We start from the raw sequence: 18087 nt of genomic DNA on the forward strand, positions 1-18087 counted from the left end.
ATGGCTATATGCAAATCAGTCTGACCCTGTGCCTCATGGGAACAGTCCAGCCCGAACTGCCAAGCCATGTCTTCCATGGACTAGACACAGTGCCTAGAGCATGTAAATTTGCTGGGATTCCAAGGAACCACCCAGAGGAGTGACACAGGGAGCCCACAGGGGACAGGTGCAGGGAGTAAACACAGACGGGTGCTCCGTACAACTCTATGGGAAAGTTGTGGTTGTAAACTTAAAGTTTAAGGACACTTCTACGAGGACTTCAAGCAAACCCTTTGGAACATAGGAGGTTCTATGGCCAACCCAGCAGTGAGTACCAAGGTACATGTGTTACCTCTCGCAGAGGAGCCGTGCGTATAGGTGTCAAGTGGTGTCGGAAACCTTCGTCATTTTCAATGGAGAGCTGCAAAGAAGTACTGCCAGCAAGAGGGTGAGGAGTGTCCTGTGGAATCCAAGCCTGGATTCAAGGTGAGAAGAACCTGAAAGCAGAGGGGACAGAGTCTGGGCCACTTCAGGTGACCAGGGGCTCGGTAGTCAATTGCCCACCGATGTAGGGTGCTTCAGGTGAGAAGAAGGGTTGCTTGTCACTACAGCCACGGGAACCAGGAGATGTCTAGGGCAACCAGGATCTAGAGGTGAGCTGTTCCACAAAGGATGCCGAGAGCTGAGGGGTCGATGTCCGGCTGTAGCACCAACAAGCCTTGGCAACTGCAAACCACACACTCAGACGAACCAGGTTACGGTGTGGACCAGCAAGTTCCAGGAGACTCTCCAAGCAATGATGAGTCAGGGCACATCTGGAGCAATCAGGTAAGCCCAAGAATTAACAAGGTGACCCTCACCAGGACCCTCAGGCCAACGGACCAGGGACGCGAGGAGACCTCAAGCAAGTCTGCATAGCAGCAGCTCACAGGACACTCAGAGAGTGGAGGTCGGCAATCTTCGATGGAAATATTGCTGGGGCTGGGAATACACGGAGTCCAAAGCACAGGCTCAGGAATCATCACTGAGCATATGTAACTGCAAATATATGCACAGGGGTTCGGGTTGCACGGTCCCCATGAGGGATATTGGTCTCTGAATCACTGAGAGGGCAGATTGACCTCAGGGACCTTCAGGAACCCACCTCCTGTGTTGCTGTAATCTTCAGAGTCCTCAGGAGCTCGGGAGAAGCAAACCAGGTAGATGCATTTAGGTGCCTGCTTTTTCAGGGGAGTAACTCCTTTACTCCTTGGAAGATTCTTCAGTCGTCCAGCTTCGTGTAGGCAGTCAAAGTACTTGGTTTCTTTGTAGCAGAATCTTGTCCAGTAAAATCTAAGGTCCTGTAGTCAGGTAACCCACTTTATACCCATGAGAAGGCGTTAGAAAGATTCTGTGGACCCTCCTAGGGGATGGACAGGACAGAGGGGTGGCTATACCCATGTCCTTTGTTCAGTTTCATGCCAGAGCAGGAGCCAATGGATCCCAGAACTGGATTGAGTTGGACTATTCACAGGGACACCAAATGTGCCCCCAGTGCAGACTTTCTGGCACTCAGAGATTCACCCACCCAGCCCCAATACACTAAATCCTGTCTGGGAGATGGTTACACTCGCTAAATTGTTAATATAAAGGTTAGAAAGAAGCTGGCCTGAATACAACACTGGTTAATGCCACCCCTAACTGGGAATGAGCCTGACACCTTTAGGTCAGCCGAGTAACGCATGACCGCCTTGGAGTCTAGATGGAGGTCATGTAGAAAGGAGAATATCTCCCTGTCCACCCCTGGGGAGGAAAGGATCCGCCATAACTTGCCTCTGTTCATGCAATCGAATGCAGATGACAATCCATGAAGGCCAAAAACATGGTACCACAGCGGACTACTGTATATTTATTTGTCATTAGGAATAGGTTCAAACACTGGTCAATAGCAGAGCAACCAGGGCAAAAATCCAAATTGGGCCTCCGACAAGACGTTATTGTCAGTAGCCCAAGTCGATAACCTACCCAACAATATCCTCCGACCACTTTTGTCAAAGAGTCTAACAGGGAGATGGGTCTATAGCAAATGGTACTCTCCCTATCCCCTTTTTGAAGACTGGTACCATGATAGAGGTCGTCCATGAATCAGGAATACCAATCCTAGCGACTGCTTACAGAGGCAAGCACTGGGTCCCAAAGCGTTACATCCGACTGGTAAAGATCAGAAGAGATTCCATTGTGTCCCAGGGCCTTATTGCGTGTCATGCCAATGATACCTCACCTCACTTCATCCTCCGTTACTGCTAGCGTTGTGGGTGTGCCATCATAATCGGGTAAAGGTGACAGGCTTGAAGCTCCCTTAAACAAGCCCTCGAAATGACTAACCCAGTCGGTGTCTGTAATGTGTGAATCAAGGACGTTGGCGGCCTCAACTCCTAAAAAGGTGCTGTTAATGATGCTCCAAAACTTAGCACCGCACTTATAAATTGTTGCTTCCATGAGTTTACCCCAGGCTTCCTCCTTCATAGCCTTCCTGTGCTTGCTGAGGACTAGTTTATACTGCTTCCTTCAAGTTTTAACTAGAGCAGAGTTTCTGGAGTAGGATGCAGAGCTGATTTGAGCCACCTAGCAGCAAGCAAGCATTCTGGATTAAACTAGGCCTGGGCGGTAAATTTGCGGAATTTGAGTAATTTCGCATTCCGCGGAGAACGCTAAATTGCCCAAAATTCTGCGTTCCGCGACTTCGTGAAATTTGTTGCTTGTTTGCGTTCTCAAAATGCGTGTTCGCAAGATATTTCCCCCCGAGAATGCAAACAGAGCTTGCAAACAGGAAAAAAACATTGCGCACAAGCAATTCCGCATTTTCGTGGAATTTCTGCGAGTTTGCGGAGCTTTTTTAAGGTTTCGCGAAGATTTGCGTAACACGAATACGCAAATTCCACCCACCCCTTGATTAAACCATCTAGGTGCCCTTTCCTTCTGGGGTCCATAGGGAGGAACCATAGTAGCTTAACAACAGAACTGGCGATATATTTGAAGGCATGGATGATAGACTCATCCGACTCTGCCTCCGTGTTCTGACAATAGCGACTCACAGGGAGTCTGAAGAGATCTTCCCCATTTGAGCTTTCTCCTTCCGTCAATGGCCTGCAAAACCCTGCCTCCAGTACTCCATCTTTTTTAATCAAATATGGGCTAATTCTTTTTATTTCACATGGGGTTTTGGTCGCTGTAAGTTAGAAATCAGGTAATAGAGGGGAGTGGAGATTAAAATAAAATCAATAATGGAGGGTTCATGTCTGAGCCCCTTGTAGGTGGGGATTAGATACCTCTTAAAGGGGAAGATTTTTCCCATGGTTGGTTACAAATCCAAATCACAGAGAGGGCATTTAGTTTCTCCCCCTGTCTACTATTTTCGAAATGCACACGTGCTACACGTGGGCAAGAGGAATCCTTGCTAGCCCCCAGACATGACCACCTTAAGTCCCCACACACATGAATGTTAAAATCCCCTAACAAAACTATGTTACCTGACCTACATGGCAAGGCCATACAATTCATCAAAAAGGAACATAATTGAGGAGGAGCTACGCAACAACCTAGACACTCCTCCGACATCGTGGATCTCATCATAACAATGGTCCTTGACCTAGCCATTCTGACCGAAACCTGGCTTACTGAATCTTCTACACCTATAATGGACATTCTAGTCCCCCCCAACTACCACATCATTAGACCTGACAGGATCGGCAAGATGGGCGGGGGAATCGCATGCATTTTTAGGAGCAACCTCTCTGTTACTAAAGTCACTTCCCCCTCCCTCACCTCCTGTGAACTCATCTGCCTCGATGTCACCAGCGAGGGCAAACCTGAATGCTCTCCACATGTCATCTACCACCCACCCGGGGACAACCTCACCTTCACCCAACAACTCATGGACAAGATCTCAACCAATTCCAGACGGCAGAACACTCAAATCTACCTGGGTGACTTCAATCTCCACTGGAACGATCACAATGATGTGGTGGTGAATAGTCTTAAAACTTTCCTCAACGTGCTTGCCCTCACCCAAATCTGCAACAGCCCGACCCATGACTAAGGCTCTACCCTCGACCTTATCATCGCCAAAGAGGACTCCACCCAACTGGGGCAATCCAACCCTGTGACTGGTCAGACCACAACATTATCACATTCTTCATCAACGAAAAAGTTAAACTTAACCCGGCTCAACCCACCAAATCCAAGATTTGGAAAAGGGACCTGAAGAAACTCAACCCCACTCCTTACCTTCCCACAACTGCAATCTCCTCCTTCCCCCTACTGGCGCCTCGGACGTACAATCTCTCACCAACCTCTACCTCAACTCTATGACCTCAATAATCAATGAAGCCGCCCCCCTGAAACTGAAGAGAGTCTCCACCAAGAACTCTAACTCATGGTATGATGGTAGACTCAACGAAGATAGGCGTGCCATGCGAATGGCAGAGCGCACCTGGAGATCAGACCCCTCAGCACTGCACCTTAAAACTCTTAAGAAAAAGAGAAACGCCTACTTTAGGAAAATCAAACGCTCAAAATCAGATTTCTTCAGCCTCCAGCTCGATCAAGCAAAAAAACGACCAAGAAAACTGTTTGAACTAGTCAAAACTCAAACCAAGGAACAACCTCTACAATCAAATAGCACAACAGGCGATATACCATCCTGTGAAGACTTCTCTGCTTTCTTTGAGCTAAAGACTGATAACATAAGAAGCGATCTCCTCAATGATGTAAGCCGCTACTCCAGCCCCAACAGCATACCTTCCACTCAACCTAAAAACAACGCGGCATGGTCGTACTTCGACACCTGCTCAGAAGAAACAATTAACAAACTGCTCGGCATCTTGAAACCCTCTAATCACCTCACAGACCCCATACCTGCTAATGCTGTAAAAGACTTTATCCCCCTGCTCCTCCTACTTTGGACTAAAATCATTAACAGTTCCCTTCAACAAGGACTCATCCCTGACTCCCTCAAGGTGGGACAAGTCACGCCTATACTCAAGAAACCTACAGCTGACCCTGCTGACCTAAACAATTACCACCATATCACCAATATCCCCACCCTGGCCAAACTGCTGGAAAAATGCGTACAACTCCAACTGACAAAACACATCGATCAGTTTGACCTCCTCAACCCTCATCAATCAGGCTTCCGAGAAAGACACAGTACGGAAACGGCTATGACACACATAATTGATGACGCCCTCCAAATCCTAGATCATAACGACACCTGCCTCCTCATCCTACTTGATCTCTCCTCAGCATTTGACACCGTCAAACATGATAATCTACTTGAGCTGTTAAACACCAGAATGGGTCTCTCTGAGACTGTTCTCAAGTGGTTCACTTCCTTTCTACATAACCGGTCTCGAAAGTTCAAGATCAACAACGTGTTATCCCCATCTGTGCCTGTAACATTAGGCGTCCCAAAAGGATCTTCCCTATCCCCAACTTTGTTCAATCTATTCATGGAACCACTCACCACCTTGTTACAAGCATCTAATGTACATTTTCACATGTACGCCGATGACACTCAACTCTATCTCAAACTACAATCCCCGGAAGACATCAAACTTCTGAACCCTACGCTCAGAAACACCCAATCATGGTTGGCCGATAATCACCTTAAACTAAATGCTCTGAAAACTGAGTTCCTTCTGATCTCACCTCCTGCGAAAATCTCCACCACCCAAACCTGGCTCAAGCACCTAACTGCACTCAATGTCCAACCCACTATCGTGGACTCCGCGAAATCCTTAGGCATCACACTTGACGCCAATCTCAACATGCAGCAGCATATCAGCAAAGCAACTAAGGGAGCTAATTTCCAAATCAACACTTTGAGGAAACTTAAACCCTCCCTCCCAGCTAAGGACTTCCAAACTGCAGTACAAGCCCTAGTCATCCCACGCATAGACTACGGAATCGTCGCTCTCTGCGGACTCCCCCTATCAACAACCGCACCCCAAAGAGCCTCCTTGAACGCTGCAGCGAGACTTATCACCGGATCAAAAAAACATTCGCATATTTCCCCTGACTTAAAATCCCTGAACTGGCTGACTTTTGAAGCCAGGATACAGCTGAAAATCGCTTGTATGACTCACATGGCTGTACACCACAGGTCACCCAACTCCTCACTCAAAAGCTGACTATATCAGGGGGCTCGAGATCCACTAGAAGCACAAAAAATCTCCTCCTGAAACTGCGAAGATTCCGAAAGGAAAAAACATATAAACGTTCCTTCTCTGGAATGGCACCCAGGATCTGGAATGCACTCCCTCACGAAACCAGGATTATCTCCTCCACTGCATTTTTTAAGAAAGAAGTAAAAGCCATCCTTATGGCTAAATTCACTTGAACTCTTTTTTGGATATATCGAAGACATTGCACCGACTTTGTATTATTTGTTTATCTGATTGTATAATTGTACTTTTTGTTTATCTGATTGCTATCCTATTTTGCTATTCACTTACTACCTACTACTATTTTGTACCCAAAAGTTTGTTTAATCACTCCCTTGTTTCCTTTACCCCTTGTTTCTGTAAAGCGCTCTGATATCTGCAAAGATCTTGTTCACGCTATATAAAACTTTGAAAATAAATAAATAAAATAAATAAAACCAAGATGGCCGCATAGGCTCCCGGCTCCGCCGACCTCCGTCTGCTGCTAGATGATCCTGCCAGATATCCTGATTTTACGCCCGACCCCCATGTGGATGAACTGTTGCTGAATCTGACGATGCGGTCCCGGGAATTTTTTCGCCCAGAATGACGGAGTTATGTCGAGTTCAAGATCTCGGCCTAATCCAGCTTATGAGCCGGGGCCTCGAGTATTTGCCCAGCCGGGTTGCAGTTGAATAACATCGGCCGTGGGACTTAGACAGCGTCCGGTCTCTTGCAGTTGAGGTTATCCTGACATGCTTTTGGTGGCGAGCGTCTGGTCTGTTTTATACTGAAGGAGTGGTGATAGTCTTCGTCTGTGGCTGTGGGGGGAAGTCCCCGTCCCCGGCGACCCGGTCGCCACTCCCCGGGTCGGCTGGGGTACTGCTGACTGATAATGCACCCTCCGTTGCCGTCCACTCCGCTCTCGCCTCTTCTCCCGGAGAGACCCGGCTCTCTGAGGAACTCGTCCATGCTTGGAACCGAGCGAGTGGAGGTGGATAGGACGAACTGCAAGCCGACCTTGAAGACCGTAATGGCCGCCATCGAAGCACTTCAACTGCATCTGGAGACCATGGTCCATAAAATGATCGCTGGTGACATCGAAACTGGGCGACCGAGACTGAGCCCTGTTCTATCGCAGGACTTTCAAAGAACTGATTCTCTCACGATGCCCGTAGTAAAGGAGGATGGAGACCCCGTGCGCGATCAAGGTCTGATGCCATTGACCCGTCTGCAGAATACTTGCGGAATTGTTTCTTTGGGGGTATCGCCACACTCACCATCGCAGCCGATTATTGTGGAGCTACCTTGTTCTTCATTCCTTGAGACCACGACTAGCAAACACCGAAATTCATTACCTTCCCTTCCCGCCCTCGTGTTTCTTTTACACCTACGATGGAAAGGATATTTGGACTGCATGTCGGTGAGGGGGATCTTGTTGGTGGCTGATGCTAGCAAAGACTCGATGTGTTCGACTGGTCTCATATTAATCTTAACTGACCTTCCTATAAACTTTGACTCTTCTGTGGCGGTGAAGGTGATATCGGACAGAGCCCGCATGAAAGAACGGAGGGGTCAAGGGGGAGATTGTTGGACTGGGTCTGATTTCTGGGCTTTGGAGACACGGGATTTGCTAACGTAATGCTTATGGGAGGTTGGGCGGTATTCAACGTCTCCCCTATCTGGCTCTGCCTACATTTTTTTTGAGTAGTCTGTGGTCTTAGAACAGGGGTTGTACGTTTCAGGCGGGGGGAAAGGTGACCGGGAGTTTGTATGACATTCTCCTCCTCCATTCTTCTTTTACTTTTTGTAGTTTAGTTAGTCGGGGCGACAGGCACGCTGCTAGTTGGGGTTAGGCGAAAGCCACATGCAGGGGTGCAGGGTGGGGGGATGGGTCTATAGTTTTGTTCATTTTTATGGTTTCTTTCACTCACGCTCTCCTTTCCTCTCCTTTCATAACGTTGGGGTATTATCCTGATTTCGTATGTATTCCAGCATCTGGTATCCGTACTTCTTATTTCATCCTGAAGTATACGGGTGGGCGGGGTCTGAGTGCGGGTGACTACGTTGGGATATAGATTGCTTTGTTTTGCTTCCTGATTTGTGCTTGCTAGCGAATGCGTCTCGGTCGTTCCCTTTAAACTGATCTGCGATTACTTAATGTTTGTACCTACCCACTTTATCACACTGCTTGAATGTATGGCACCAGATATGTCTGTCTCTTTTTCCTTACTTTTAGGTTAGTGGGGGGGGGGGTTAAATATAAAACGAAACCTTTGTCTTATCCTGTAACGTGTGGTGAGTTCAATACAATGTTTATCCTGATCTGCTGCCAAACCTCAGGGTTGTCGGCTGAAGAGCTGTGTCATTTGAGAATATAGTGGATCTTATACTTCTGTAGCGGCTGGCCCCTGCGGTTGTAGGCCGGTGCTTGTAACTTTACTGAACGGTACAATAAAGGTTTAAAAAAAAAAAAAGGAACATAATCGTGTGACATTATACACCTCGGGGAGGGAGAATGTGGCATTATAAAAGTTCAAAAGCAGTAATCTATCTGAAGAAAATGTTAATGCTTAAAGACACAAGTTATCCGTGATCAATACCACTGTACCACCTCTTAACCTAAGTGAAACATAAACTGGTAGACCCCCTTTCGGTCAACCAGCCCTTGAGGGGGTTGCATGAATGTTAAACAGATTTAATCCCTCTAAAAAGTAAATATTGTCAATGGTCCAGGTGTCCTGCAAGCAGATAATGTCATATTTTTTAATAAAGCACAACAATGCGGGCCCTTAAACTTACTAGCCAAACCAACTATATTTCATGAAATGATATTACAAAAGTTGTTATCAAGTAGATACCTGCTAAAAATCTACTGAGCTGGCTGGTCCTTGGGATCAAAATGTAAAGGAGGCATCATGGAGTTAATAAGAACTAGCCTGTCCAGTCAATCGCAGGTGTCAAGTTGTCCCAGTAGCGCAAAAGAGTTGAAAAGAGAGACTGATGAATATACTTGAGGCCATTCAAATAAGGTCTGAGTCAGTGGTTTTCTAGTCTGCCATCCCCAGGTAGAAGTGAATAAAAATAGCCTAGGGGCAATGCTCCAATGGAGGAGGTTGGGCCTGTGCTGTTGCAGTGGCTAGCTGCTTGGAGAATCCTTTCTGCCAGATGTGGTTGGTTAAAGTTAATAATTATGCAGTCACCACTGCTACTCTTTTTCGACCCTCCTATCCAGGCCGCCCTCCGTACCATAATAATGTGCCTCTTCACTCTAAGGCCCAAGGGAGTGTTGTTTTTAAGCCAATAAAGGACCTTGTTCTTAAACTGATGGAAGTCCTTATTAACACCCGGCTTTAGGACTGGCACATTTCCTAGAACCACAACATACTGAGTTGCTTCTGGGGATAGATGGATAAGATTTGGACCCCGGGCAGTAGTGTCCTGAGCACCAGAAGCAATAGTTGAGGCTTCCCCATCTGCCGCCCTTGTATAGGTGGCCAGCTCCCTTCGGCAGCTGGCATTTGGCATCTGGTCTAGGTAAAACCTGGGGACATGCCCTCACCTGCGGTCCACCTATAGGAGGTAGATGTTGACTATTGCGGGTAGTGGGGCCAGACAGAGGGATGATACTCGCAAAGTGCGTAGATCGTACATTGTAAGCCTCGCTAGTAACAGGTGTAACAGGTACCAGGACTGCAACTACATTACCTACGTCGCTGGTGCAGGTAATAAATAAGAGTGGAGGACTTGATGAGTTGAGACAGATTTGAAAATTCCCTCTGAAATAAAGGACAGCCTTTGCTTTAATGGTTCCAATTTAGAGTCCAATTGATCAAGAACAGAACTCACACATGCCTTAAGCATGGCTACCAGATCGTCTTTTGAGACAGGGACTATACCTGGGGTGCTGGACATTGAAATATCCACTTTGGGCCGTTTTGCCCTAACCCCTGGGGTGGAATCCATGCGCTTAGTCCCAGGTCCGACCCCACCATGAGACCCCACCATGAGACTGCCTCTCCTGCACATCTACTCGAGAGGTTTGGTTTTGGGCTAGTTTCCCACTTCCTGGTATAGGCCCCAAGGTTAACTAGTCCCTATCGGACTGCATCTTGGTGGCGGGGGGTGGAAATAGCTACCAACTCAGCTCCCACCAGGGAGCACTGTAAGCCACTGATAGATTTGGATGATTCACCGGGGACTGAAAAAGTCAGCGGGCCACCAGTTAAATTTCTTTATCAAGAACCCCCACCGCTCTCTGTAAAAAGCAGTCCATGGTCTTGGTGACTAGAGCAGTGTGAGTCACTACGGTTGGTATACACTTCCCCATAGCTTCCAAATGTATGCATATGTAGGTGTAGACTTAAGACTCAGTCCTTTTCTGTCCTTTTCCTTCAAAGATTAAGTAACAGGTAAAGAATAACAGATTCCAGTTAGTATAATTGATGTGGTGCCCCCATAGGGCTTACCTTGTTACGCTGAGGTTTAATGGACCTGGGGCTGGATGGATTGTGTGATAGGCAGCTGAGACTTGGATTAAAGTCCTCTGGGTCCCTATGCAGCAACCTTTTTGATGTTGCAAGTTGATTGGGCCCCCAGTTGGAAAGTCAACAGAGAGGGTCCAGCCTGGCCTCCTCCGGGCTCTGATGGGCGCAGACAAGTCCTCCCTTGGCCCTGGCATGCCCGCTCACCTCCTGCACTGCAGGACCCTCTGTGGTTTTTAAAAAACCTCCTGGAATAGTAGAGAGACGATGGCGGCCCGCAAGCGGCTAGGGAGGCTGGGACTCGTGGTCCTGGACTCCAACAGTTAGCAACAGGCTACAAACAGCAAAACGGGCGTCCCATGCTGCGGGAGCCCTCATGGTTTTTAAAGCACCTCCTGGCGTGGTTGAGTCACAATGGTGGCAGGCATTTTAGGGTCACAAGGAGAATACGCTAAGGATGCATATTGGTGCCTCCCCTATTTTCCTTATAGATTATTAATGTGGACCCCTTCTTACAAAAACGTAACATAGAGACCCCTAAAGTTGGAACACGTATAACCCCAGTACTACTCTACACAGATGATGCGGTGATGCTGTCCAGGACAGCAAATGGATTACAACACTTAATAGAAAAATTTGCAACGTACATATCTGAAAAATATCTTCAGCTAAATCTGAGTAAACTTTTGTTAGGACATGTGGGAACAACCGGTCGGAGCATAAATCGCATCACGTGGAAGGAGTAGGCATATGTAGAGAAGAGTTGCACCACTCTTGCATCATGCAGCATGGTGCAAGAGTGACACAAGCCTAAAACACGATTTATGAAGCCATGCAAGACCACCCTGCCAGGCCCTGAGTGACTCCATAAATCAGGAGTAATGCAAAGCAGCGCAAATTGCTGTGTTGCATTACTCTGCCCTGGGAAGATGATCCATGGTCATTGCATTGGTGTTCCCACACATTCCCCAATTTACCAAAAGTGGTAGACCTGGGAAAGCGCCCAAAATATACGCCTTCTCAGGGGAGGCGTAATGAGATTATCTTTATTTCTCCTTGTTACTTCCTCTTTCAATGTCTGCTGCATTCTGCAGCATACGTAGAAAGAGGAATATGTGTCAGGGGATTGTTTTTGTGCAGGAAGGTGTCATTTCCTGCCCCAAAACAATCCTGCAGGCAACACAGGTACCCTTGCACCATGGTGCAAGGTTGCCTGTTTTGACACTAGGCAGCCAAAACTGTGCCTTCACAGGACGAAAGGCATGAATGCACTGTATTCTTTTAAATATTGCTCATTCCTGACCTTTTTCAGTCATGCAGCGCAGCGCAGTAAGGTGACTTACTGCGCTGATTGACTTTTTTGTAAATGTGCCCTCAAGTATCTACTTTTTCTTGGTTTGCATCGCTTGTATCCACACTGATCCTCCACCCTCCTCAATGGCTTTGACTCTTACTTCCGAACCCCATTGCACTCTGCTCTTTCTTGCATTGTACCCTATGGTGATCCCACTTTCACAATCTGCTGCTTCCCATTGAAACATGCACTGTTCTCTTGGTAATTTGCCCTGCTTCTGCACTTGCACCCAATGCTACTCGACCTTGCGCCAAGCACTGCTCCCCATTGTACTCTTCATTGATTCCTATGCTCCATGTACTAGTTCACCTTGTAGTCTGCGCTGCTTGCCTCTTGTACCACACCATGATGGGCCCTACACCTGCAAAGGTCTCCTCTTGCACACTAAGCTACTTTTCCTTAATTCTGTTTGTGCTGTACCCCCTAACCTTAATTGCTAATCCCTTTAGTATTTTGTATATGGAAAAGTGTTTGTCAAACCTCACTAACAAGCAGCATAGGTCACAAGGGCAGCAACAGTGCAAGATTTCCATCACAAAACTCACATGCAGGACAGGTGTGCTTCTTCATTCGCAGAAGAGGTACAAATGCTGAGTTCAAGAATTTACTTTCTATATAAGAAAAAACCTTTTCTGTTGCTAACCATGTTCTACCAAGCTGACGGAGCAGTCTCCAATCAGATATTGTGAGGAAATGTTTCAATTAAGGTAAGGTGCAATGAAAGATGCAATAATGGAGCACGAGTCATTTGTCGCGATATCTCTACCACAATAAACAGTGAACCATATAATGTTGTTTCATAGTTTCTCCCTTACTTATGTGTTGTTAATAGTGAAACATTACTACCTTTTATTTCTTAAGTTACATTTTAAGATCTTGTTATATTTTTGTTTCCTGTACAGGTTCGACGAACTATCTAATGTGGATTTTGGGAACATCTTCGATACATTTTTTGTTTCACTGGTAAGTGTTTCAATTGCCTATTCAGTTTCTAAAAGATGCCTCAGAGAGGCGAGAGCTAAGAAGTTAAAAAAAAAAAATCAAAAGTCCAGCTGTGACAATTATTCTAATTCTTAAAGGTTATAGGGCCTGATGTATCAAAGTTTTTTTCCCATTCTGTATCTATGGGAAAATACTTCAGTACATATTTGCCAGTGATCACAATGTAAAAAAAGAACAATGCGCATTTTCTACTTTTCAAATAAAATAATGCATTTATATTTATACCTTTTTCTTAGATAAACGATTTCAGTATGAGCAAACACTTTGCTGCAGTGACTGATTATCTATTATCAATCTAGAATGTCTCTATGGTATTTAAGATGTTCCATTTAGAGGATTCCATCTGCGATGCCAAAAATGCAAAAATTAAGGATTAAGGGCAATATGTAGATATACTACATTTACCGATTCTAAAATACCGAATTTTACAGATTCGGTATTTTAGAATCAGTAAATGCTATGTAGGTAACAATTCGGTAAGTATTACCAAATCAGTACGATTCGGTATTTACTGAAACGGTATTTACCGATTCTGTAATTCTCATTCATTCCTATGGGCCTGGAGGCCCATAGGAATCAATGGGAATTACTCAATCAATCAATCAACATATTTGTAGAGCACGGTACTCACCCGCTAGGGTCTCAAGGCGCTGGGAGGGGGGGAGGGGCGCTACTGCTCGAATAGCCCAGTCTTGAGTTGTTTCCTGAAGGAGAGCTGTTCCAGGATCAGCCGTAGGTGGGTGAGGAGGTAGTTCCACGTCTTGGTCGCCAGGTAGGAGAATAATCTTCCTCCGGCGGTGGCTCTGCGAATTCGTGGGACGGTGGCGAGGGCGAGGCTGTCGGAACGGAGCTGGCGGGTGGGTGTGTAGAATGTGAGGCGGCTGTTGAGGTATTTGGGGCACATGTCGTGGAGAGCCTTTTGTGCGTGGGTGAGGAGTCTGAACGTGATCCTCTTGCTGACGGGGAGCCAGTGCAGGTCTCTCAGATGGGCAGAGATGTGGCTGTGATGGGGGAAGTCCAGGATGAGTCGTGCAGAAGCGTTCTGTATGCGCTGGAGTCTTTTCTGTTGTGTGGCTTGTTTCCGGTCCAGGGAACACATGGCTTGGCAGTTCGGGCTGGACTGTTCCCATGAGGCACATGGTCAGACTGATTTGCATATAGCCATGTCTGAACTGGGGTGCCAGAGTGGGCTAAAGAACGGTAATGGATTAAACCTAGATCTTTTGACTGGGTGTGAGTGTTTGATTGATTCAGATGCTCTGTCCATCACCACCCCCTTTTGTACCGCTTTTGGCCGCCATAAGTGTGGCAGGGTATGCTCAGACGTGAGTCCCTTGCTCACTTTGCCACTGGATTCAAGCAAGCCGGGCTGAAGATGTCTGGAAAGCCAGAACCCGGTCCTCGGAAGCTTGTTTCCGGTCCAGGGAAGACATGGCTTGGCAGTTCGGGCTGGACTGTTCCCATGAGGCACAGGGTCAGACTGATTTGCATATAGCCATGTCTGAACTGGGGTGGCAGAGTGGGCTAAAGAACGGTAATGGATTAAACCCAGATCTTTTGACTGGGTGTGAGTGTTTGATTGATTCAGATGCTCTGTCCATCACCACCCCCTTTTGTACCGCGTTTGGCTGTGGTTCCAGCATGGAGGGTGTTCCCGTAGTCCAGTCGGCTGGTGACGAGGTCCTGGGTTACCGTCTTCCTGGTTTCGGTGGGGATCCACCAGAAGATCTTTCGGAGCATGCACAGGGTGTTGAAACAAGATGACGAGACGGCGTTGACTTGTTTGGTCATCGTGAGGGAGAAGTCCAGGATGAAGCCCAGGTTGCGTGCATGGTCCGTGGGCTTGGGGGCGGTGCCCAGTGCAGGGGGCCACCAGGAGTCGTCCCAGGCAGAGGGGGATGGTCCCAGGATGAGGACTTCCGTCATGTCTGAGTTCAGTTTCAGACGGCTGAGCTTCATCCATTCCGCAATGTCTTTCATTCCATCCTGGAGGTTGGCTCTGGCGGGGTCGTTGGTGAGGAAGAGGATCAGCTGGCTGTCGTCAGTGTAGGAGATGATGTTTAGGTTGTGTTGGTGTGCGATGGCTGTGAGGGGCTCATGTAGACGTTGAAGAGGGTGGGGCTGAGCGAGGATCCTTGAGGAACACCGCAGATGACTTCGGTGGCCGCGGATCGGAAGGGAGGGAGGGGGACTCTCTGGGTTCTTCCGGAGAGGAACGAGATGATCCACACCAGAGCCTTCCCTTGGATTCCGGTGTTGCTGAGGCGCTGTATAAGTGTGTGGTGGCATACGGTGTCGAAGGCTGCTGAGAGGTCCAGGAGGATGAGGGCAGCTGTTTCCCCGTTGTCGAGCAGGGACCTGATGCCGTCAGTGGCTGCGATGAGGGCGGTCTCAGTGCTGTGGTTTGCTCGGAAACCGGACTGCGAGGGGTCGAGGTATCCGTTTGTCTCGAGGAAGGCGGAGAGTTGTTCGTTGACGATCTTCTCAATGACTTTGGCAGGAAAAAGGAGGAGCGAGATGGGGGCGGAAGTTCTTGAGGTCCGTGGGGTCCGCGGTGGATTTCTTCAGGAGGACGCTGAGCTCGGCATGTTTCCAGCTCTCCGGGAAGGTGGCGGATGCGAAGGATCTGTTAATGATGTCCCGGAGTTGGGGTGCGATGATGGAGTCAGCTTTGTTAAAGATGTGGTGTGGACAGGGGTCGGTTGGGGAGCCGGAGTGGATGGTGTTCATCATGCGGGTGGTGTCTTCGGTGCTGACCGTGGTCCAGGTGCGAAGGGTGGTGGTGGGGGGCGCTGGTTTGGTGGTTGGGTGTGTGGTCTGTGCGCCGAATCTGTTGTTTATGTTGGCGATCTTGCGGTGGAAGAACAAGGCGAGTGAGTCGCAGAGGTCTTGCGAGGGTTCGATATCGTTGTTGCAGGCGCTGGGTTTGGAGAGCTCTTTAACGATGCTGAAGAGTTCCTTGCTGTTGTGGGTGTTGTTGTCTAGTCGTTCTCTGAATGTTGTCCTTTTGGTGGTTTGGATCAGGTGGTGGTGTTTGCGGATGGCGTTCTTGAGGGCTGTCATGTTTTCTGTTGACTGGTTGTGGCGCCAGGCTTTCTCGAGGGTACGGCAGGATTGCTTGGAGTTTTTGAGGTCGTTGGTGAATCATGAGGCTTTCTTGCTGCCGGGTCTGCTGGCAGGTTTTTCAGCAGTGCAAGGTCATTATCGCAGTTGGTGAGCCACTGTGTGAGGTTGCGGGCTGCTTCGTTGGGGTCCATCGTGTTGGTGGGCGGGTTCTGGCTAAGGGAGGTGGTGAGCTGGTCGGCGGTTATCTTGCTCCAGCTTCTTCGTGGAGCCTGTTGTGGGTGGTGGTGGGTCGTGGTTCTCCTGAAGTTGAAATGGACGCAGCTGTGATCTGTCCAGTGTAGTCCGGTGGAGTGGCTGAAGGAGATGTGCTTGGTGGATGAGAAGACGAGGTCAAGCGTGTGGCCGGCGTAGTGGGTGGGGGTGTTCACCAGTTGCTTGAGTCCGAGGTTGGCGAGGTTGTCCAGCAGGGTGGTGGTGTTGTTGTCGTTGTTGTTTTCCAGGTGGAAGTTGAGGTCCCCTAGGAGGATGTAGTCTGAGGAGGTGAGGGCGTGCGGGCTGATGAAGTCTGCGATGGCCTCGCTGAATTGTGTGCGTGGTCCCGGGGGTCTGTAGATGAGAGTGCCTCTGAGGGTGGTCTTGGGGTCGGTGTGTAAATGGAAGTGAAGGTGCTCGGCGGCGGTGAGGGTGTCTTCGGAGTTGGTCGTGATGCGGATGGTGTTTCTGTGGACGATGGCGATGCCTCCTCCAGTTTGGTTGATGCGGTCCATCCGGGTGATCTTGTAGCCTTCCGGGATGGCAATAGCGATGTCGGGCGCTGAGGAGGCGTTCATCCACGTTTCTGTGAGGAAGGCGATGTCTGGTGATGTGTCGAGGAGGTTCCAGAGTTCGACGGCGTGCCTGTGGACGGAGCGGGTGTTGAGCAGGATGCACTTATGGTGATTGTTGCTGGTGCCTGGCCTGGCGGGTGCGGTGCAGGTTCCGAGGCAGGTGAATATGCAGGCTTGGCAGGAGAAAGGTCCTTGGGTGCGTTTCGGCTGACTCGGTGGCAGGCGGGGTTACGGCCGGAGTTGAGTGCGTGGAGGGTGGCGGCGGCGTAAGTCAGTCAGTAACATTGAGGGCCAGGGGTCCTGGCGCTGGGCGCGGTCCAGGCGCGGACGGGCATAGACGGGCTTGCCTTTGGCGCGCCGTCGACGAGCCAGCGGCGCGCCCGCTGCGCGCGGCCGCTGCACGCCCGCTTCGCGGTCTCCATAAGAGGGAGATTGGAGGGAGGAGCAGCTGGGTGGCGGGAGCGGGGCGGCGAATGGGCTTTGAGGGGGCGGGGCCGCAGGGAGGCAGTGGCGGGAAAGTGCGGGAGGGCGGGAGGATTGGCTGGGGGAGAGAGCGAGCGCTGGATCAGCGCTGAGGCAGGCAGTGGGCAGCAGCAGGCAGCAGCGGCGTGGGGTGACCTAGCCTAAGGGCAGGTGTCAGAGGTCACTCCCTGCGTCTCCGCGCAGTCCCCTTAAGAGGGAAACCGGGAGGGAGGAGCAGCTGGATAGCGGGAGTTGGGCAGTGAATGGGCTTGGAGGGGCGGGCCGCAGGGAGGTAGCGGCGGGAAAGTGCAGTAGGGCGGGAGGAGCAGCAGGGGGGAGAGCGAGCACTGGATCAGCGCTGAGGCAGGCTGTGGGCATCAGCAGGCAGCAGCGGCGTGGGGACGACCTAGCCTGAGGGCAGGGTCAGAGGTCGCTCTGAATCTGTAAATACCGATTCGGCAAAAGGGGGAACACATTGAAGGGTGGCAGGGTGTCACTTTGACACCGTGTTACGCCCCTGAACAGTGCATGGGTGCACATAAGGCACATATACATGCCCTAAGGGCATGTATGTCTGCCACATGGCACTGTTATAATATGCAAAAAATTGCTTCTTTTAGGGTTTTGTATATTTATCACCAACTTGTAGTTGGTGGTAAATAATGAATCCTGAAATGGGAAAAGCACTCATTTGAGTGCTCCCTACATTAAGGATTTGGTAATTTACCGAA

General features: G+C 49.1%; 1 protein-coding gene across 2 annotated transcripts in view; it reads left to right on the plus strand.

Moving 5' to 3' along the window:
• The window catches only part of LOC144766742 (uncharacterized), a 290955-nt gene that overhangs the window by 168941 nt on the left and 103927 nt on the right, over positions 1-18087 (plus strand). For both annotated transcript variants that reach the window (XM_078650490.1, XM_078650491.1), the window contains exon 6: positions 12902-12962. In XM_078650490.1, coding sequence (XP_078506616.1) covers positions 12902-12962 — 61 coding nt within the window. The remainder of the gene's footprint in view (positions 1-12901; positions 12963-18087) is intronic.

This window comes from Lissotriton helveticus, chromosome 7 (genome assembly GCF_964261635.1).
Source record: "Lissotriton helveticus chromosome 7, aLisHel1.1, whole genome shotgun sequence".
In the NCBI taxonomy this organism is placed as follows: domain Eukaryota; kingdom Metazoa; phylum Chordata; class Amphibia; order Caudata; family Salamandridae; genus Lissotriton; species Lissotriton helveticus.